General features: G+C 40.2%; 1 protein-coding gene across 2 annotated transcripts in view; it reads right to left on the bottom strand.

Moving 5' to 3' along the window:
* Nucleotides 1-1,708: 1,708 nt before the first annotated feature.
* The window catches only part of LOC108874303 (ephrin-A2), a 62,743-nt gene continuing 58,451 nt past the window's right edge, over nucleotides 1,709-6,000 (bottom strand). Inside the window, exons 4-5 of one of the 2 annotated variants that reach the window (XR_007812737.1) lie at nucleotides 5,383-5,662; nucleotides 1,709-4,284 (exon numbers count right to left, since the gene is read on the bottom strand). Coding sequence is in view for 1 of the 2 variants with exons in the window: in XM_018662742.2 (XP_018518258.1) it covers nucleotides 5,523-5,662 (140 nt within the window). In the remaining variant the exon portion in view is untranslated. Of the gene's footprint in view, nucleotides 5,663-6,000 lie in introns of both variants that reach the window. The other variant, XM_018662742.2, reaches the window with a different exon arrangement.

The following is a 6,000-nucleotide window of genomic DNA, read 5'->3' as shown; positions in this document are numbered from 1 at the left end:
ACCCTAACCCTCTACTTGGAGCTGTAGTATAATTGAAGCTAAAAGTAGTAACCCTAACCCTAACCTCTCGCTAAAAGCTGTAACCCTAACCCTAACCCTAACTTCTGGCTAAAAACTGTAACCCTAACCCTAACCCTAACCCTCTACTTGGAGCTGTAGTATAATTGAAGCTAAAAGCTGTAACCCTAACCCTAACCCTAACTTCTGGCTAAAAGCTGTAACCCTAACCCTAACCCTAACTTCTGGCTAAAAACTGTAACCCTAACCCTAACTCTAAACTGTAACCCTAACCCTATTCTCTGGCTAAATGTGGCTAAAAGCTCTAACCCTAACCCTAACTTCTGCCTAAAAACGGTAACCCTAACCCTAACCCAAACCCCAATCCTAACCTCTGGCTAAAAACTGTAACCCTAATCCTAATCTCTGGCTAAATGCAGCTAAAAGCTCTAATCCTAACCCTAACCTCTGGCTAAAAACTAACCCTAACCCTAATTATAACTCTACCCCTACCCTAACCCTAACCCTAACCTCTGGCTAAAAACTGTAACCCTAACCCTAACTCCTCCCTAAAAGCTGTAACCCTAACTTCTGGCTAAAAGTGGCTAATAACTGTAACCCTAACCCTTACTTCTGGCTAAAAACTGTAACTCTAACCTTAACTCTACCCTAACCCTAACCCTAACCCAAACCCCAATCCTAACCCCTGGCTAAAAACTGTAACCCTAACCCTAATCTCTGGCTAAATGTGGCTAAAAGCTCTAACCCTAACCCTAACCTCTGGCTAAAAACTGTAACCCTAACCCTACCCTCTCGCTAAAAGCAGTAACCCTAACCCCAATTAATGATGCAAACTACATCTGGAAACAGATTACTTTGACATCTTATTTCTGAAACACAAATGCACTCTTAGCCATGCTTTGAAAACAACTGAAAATGAAAATAAGGTCAAAAGATGTCATTGAAAGAGAAGACTAATGTTAACTGCTAACTAGTTTGCTCCTTAGCCTTACCTTTGCACCGCAGATGTGTTCAGTGTCCAGTCTCACTCTTGTTCGACAAACAGCAGCTCCACAGTTTGTTTTAATATCCAGGCTTCCTCTGTGATTAAGTTTTCTCACGGTTCCGACAAACAGAGGCAACGGTTCAAACATTGTTTTTAATCCGTTTTCCAGCTTCATTTTTCCACCAACAACAGCAGGAAAAAACGTCAGTTGGCCAGCTGACTCTGGTCCACCTAGTAACTGCCTCTGATTGGTCTTGACGCCTCAAAATATTATCAAAATATTATTAGTAAAGTGGATTTCTAGTGTCAAAAAGTAGTCATGCGGAATATCGTGTTTTATAACTATTAATGCAATTTATCATCAAAATACTTTTCACCTTAATGAAACAGAGAGGAAGAGGATGAAGCAGCCAATAGCAGTGCAGCTCTCCTGTGGCGAAGCAGCTTTGATCACGTGATAAATGTTGAATCTGTGGTGAGTAAAAGTAGAAAGTAGCAGGAAATATAAAAAGTCCATAAATACTCCGCCATGTTTGATCAGTGAGGTGAGCTGAGACAGTAATCTGATTACTCTCTGTCTGACTGATGGATCCTCACATAAACCAGGTATTTCTTCCTCTGTGGTCTGACTTTCCACTGTACACTTTACTCCTACTTTACATATCATCTAAAAAATCTGGAACAAACTAAGACAAAGTGAAAAAATATTTTTTAGTGGAACTTTTTTTATTGGTGGTGAATTTATCAAACACAGATTCATACACGTCATAACATTTTCTCTCTGAAATCTTCTTCAAAGTAAATTCAGTAAATGTATTCTTAGGTTTTTGTTTTTCCTGCTCATGCAGCGCAGGAAAAAAATGTCCTGAAAAGGCCTGATGACCTCTGACCCCTCATTAGCTCTTCAGCCAATCAGATAAATGCATTCTTTACAACAGGACTTTATAAGCATCCAATAAGAAAATATACAAAAACAGATTTTTTGTCTTTCAAAGAATAGAATATGCAGACATTTGAACGTAGAAAAACATTTACTTGTCATATGATTGAGCTCAGAGATATTGTAAACCAGAGACAGCAGGGAGGTCTCACTCCCACTCACAAAACCACCACCAGAACTTTTTTTCTGTAGTTTTTCCTTCCTCCAGGTTCTTTAACATTTCTTACAGCCACGACAAACTGATTCCATCCACACGAAAATCAACAAAGAAAACGGATGACGAGCTGGAGAACCCACTGAATATTATTCATCAACTGAACCGGGACACACGGGACTACAAGGACCAGAATGCATTGTGATGCAAGCAGGAACAAAAAGGAGAAAAACAACAACAACAGCAACAACAACAACAAACATCAGACTGATTCCTTCTCATCTCCACTGATGAATTCATATCTCATATGAATTTTACTCCTGTGTTTTTTAAAACGGAAAAAAATGGCACAAACGTAAAATAAAAACCTGACAAGGAAACATGAGTTTGTTTCCATCCTTCTCCACAGGAGTCCAAGTGCTACAGCGTCCATCTGTCCGTCCTCCGTCACAGTGCGTTCGTTATATATACTGCATTTCCCAGCATGCCCCTACTCGTCCACACACAAGGACACGCTCCCCCTCCATCGGCAGAGATGGAGGGATGGTATGAAGAGATGAAGAGGAAAAAAATACGTGGGACTTGATGAAGATGTTCACCTCGGCCACACGGTGTCGCTGTTCGTCAGTCTCTAAAAATTCAGCACCAGTGGGGAAAAAAGGCCATTTTTCGTTTTTATTTTGCGCAGAACATTCGTTTGTATTTTTACAACAAAACAACATGATTTAGAAAAAAAAGTTAACCTGACTCCTCCCCTTCAGATACCCCCCCACCCCCCCACGCCCCCAATAGCTGCTATATGACTTTACCCCCCCCTCCCGTCCTCTAGAGAAGCGCCCGATAGAAAAGTTTAACAAGAGTCTTTGGCAGATTTACAGAAATGAAAAAGGCCGTCTGCTGCTGCAGGGCTGGAGGTGGGCGAGAGACATAGAGAGGGAGGGAGGGGGAGAGAGAGTGAGTGAGAGAGAGAGAGAGAGAGAGAGAGAGAGAGAGAGAGAGAGAGAGAGAGAGAGAGAGAGAGAGGCTTCAGCCTAATCTTATTTTTTTTCTATTTTAATATTTGAAACTGATGATGATGATTTCAGTCGAAATAATCCACAGCTCTGATAAGGGCTCAAGTCTGGATCTGAAAATCGTAATGATAAATAATGTTTGAACGTTTCAGTAACGAACCACTGATGTTTCTAGAACTAATCAACATTAACTCCATGAAGAAATCGGCTTGTTGTTCTGGTTCTCTGCAGCTCATTTTGATTTTGTTAAAACACGTCCAGGATTCAGTGAATCTGTCCCGGTCTGTCGGAGAGAACCTGGTCCAAAGTGACGCTTTGCAGATAAATGTTATTTTAAAAGAAACTGTGACAGACGGAAAAGGAGTCAAACAGCTTTGGAATAATCTGTAATTTTTTATATTGATCTTGTTTTGATTAAAATGTTAATGTGTAACTGTAAACGTATCATGTTAGCTTCATAACTAAATGTTAAATTTTGATTAAATTTCAGTGCCTATAAAGATCAGCTCATTAACACTTTGATAAATGCTGTAACATTTGTTATGGTGGAGGTGTCAGTCATTTAAACCTGAGTCCACACTGAAAAACACTGATCAATAATCAATAATCTGTCAGTAGATCAAGTTTCTGACTCATGAGACAATAAACACAAACTTGTCATTTAAAAAAAAAATCATTGCTTGAGTTACTTTTTCAGTTTGAGTGTTGTGTTCACTTCCTGCTGACACAGTCGGACATCTCAGAGCTCAGAGAAAGTCGACTTGTTACTTTGGACCCGGTTCTCCCCCCCGATCTGAAACCATGTAATCATGCTAAATTAGTTTTAGTGAAAACTCGAGTTCGAAGCCGCCTGATGTTGAATATTGAGGTGATTAGGAAGCTGCATTAAACACAGAGGTGAAGACAGCGTCTGAGAATCAGATTGTTCTGGTCAGATATTGATTGATTGATCAGGGAGAAGGTTGAGGTGAAGACGTGAGAGCTGAACCTTGTTATTGGATCCAGGTTGAATGGTGACTTTGTTCTGCATAGTTCAGAGAAACCAGGACTGACGGGTTTGACCCGATGAACAGCTGTGGCTGATTTCTGTGACCGTCATCATCAGTGAAAAGGTCTGAGATGGACTGGATGTTTCCTGAAGCTGGATCCTCAGAGAACCTGGTCCTGCTGCAGACTGTGGATGAAGATCAGCCTGATGAGTTCAGTCTCTGACGTGTTTCTGTTTTGGTTTGTCCAAACAGACTGAAGCTGGACTCCATCGACCACCATGTTCACACTCATCATGTTGTTCGTTTTGGACCAGACTCATTCAGAGAGCTTCAGGTTTTAGCTGATTTACTCTAAACTGTCTTTTTACTCGCAGGTTTAGGAACAAGACAAACTGTAAAATATCTGGTGCAAAATATTTCATATTAAAGATATTAGAGAACTAGATCTGAAAAAAAGATCTGCACAGTTTATTCATCTTTATCTGATATAATTTGTTTTGTTTGCAGTTTGTTGCAAAGCCAATCTTTGATTTCTACTCATTAATTATACAAATCAGTGAAGTCTGATTCTCCTCAAACTGTTAATTTAAAGTTTAAATGTAAAGCAGCTTTTCATTCTGTTCAAAAAGTCGTTATTTGTGATGTTCAGTCTGTGAGGTCCCTGATGTTCTGAGCGTTATTTTTATTTTTAGGTTCAGGTTTTACACAAATGATCCAGTCTGAAATATCAGACGACGTCCTGAGCACAAGATTAAAAAACACTATGTAATAGGACTCGTACAAATACTGATGAGAGAGCACACACAATAAAAAAAATCTTTTTTTTAATTTGTACAAACATTATTATCTTGTTCTACATCTGTACAAAGTCCTAAAAGATATTTTTTATTGTGAGTAAACAAAATAACAACGTGCTCCTGTTCCTCATCGTATGAGCTCTGGAAGAATCCTGGAACATTTTCAGTCTTGTGCTCAAGACGTGGATCAAACATCTCATCTGATATTTCATAATAACTTGAACACTATGCATCTAATTCCTCATCTGATCCAGATTTCTTTGAACAGGAATTTAAAAAGCGTCATGTTCTGGGAGGTTGTAGGTTTAGTAAAATACTCTGCTGTGGTTCTTTAAGTTTGCTTTAATTCGTTGTAGAAACGTGAGTGAGCAGAGGTCGGACGTATGTTCAGTAACCTCGTTACATCCAGTGGATCTGTGGTGACTTTAACATGGGAGTTAATGGAGTCCACTCACAGCTCTGTAGGAGCTTTAAACATCATCTGACCTCTGCCTCCTCTGATTGGCTGAGCTGCTGAGCGGACTTAAGGTGAAGGTCAGAGGTCAGGAAGGGGGAGCTGGATCGGTTTCCTGCCTCGGGTCGGTTGTTTCTCCTCAGAGCGACGGGAGGAGGTTGAAGAGGAGGTGCTATGAGGAGGCGAAGATGAAGACGAGGAGCGGGACGAGCAACATGGCGAAGAGCAGGGAGAGGCGAGGCAGAGCGAGGCTGCAGCCGCCGGTGGTGTCGTCCGTCAGGAAGGGCTCCGGAGACTCGTACACGGAGTCATCTACAAGAGGACGCATGAGAATACAAATCACATCTGGACCAGTTCACAGCATCAGGTTCACAGCTACAGATGTTTCACTACAATTAACACCAACCTGAAATTCACTGGAAACAGCATCCAAATACTAAATATGTACATATCGTTTTAGTACCGATGGGTGGATTTTCATATTTTTAAGATTGTGGGTTTTATTATTGCTATTACTTTGTTATTACTTTATTTCATTTTATTTCATTTGTATATGTGAACTGAGTCACTGCAACACAATTTCCTGCAAGAGACAAAAAAAACTCTGATTCTACGATATATTTAACATTACTTACACTGAACATTAGAAA

The sequence above is a fragment of the Lates calcarifer genome, unplaced genomic scaffold (assembly GCF_001640805.2).
Source record: "Lates calcarifer isolate ASB-BC8 unplaced genomic scaffold, TLL_Latcal_v3 scaffold_36_77, whole genome shotgun sequence".
Taxonomy (NCBI): Eukaryota; Metazoa; Chordata; class Actinopteri; family Centropomidae; genus Lates; species Lates calcarifer.
The sequence above is the reverse complement of the archived record's forward strand: the minus strand, read 5'-3'. Positions and strand labels throughout refer to the sequence as shown.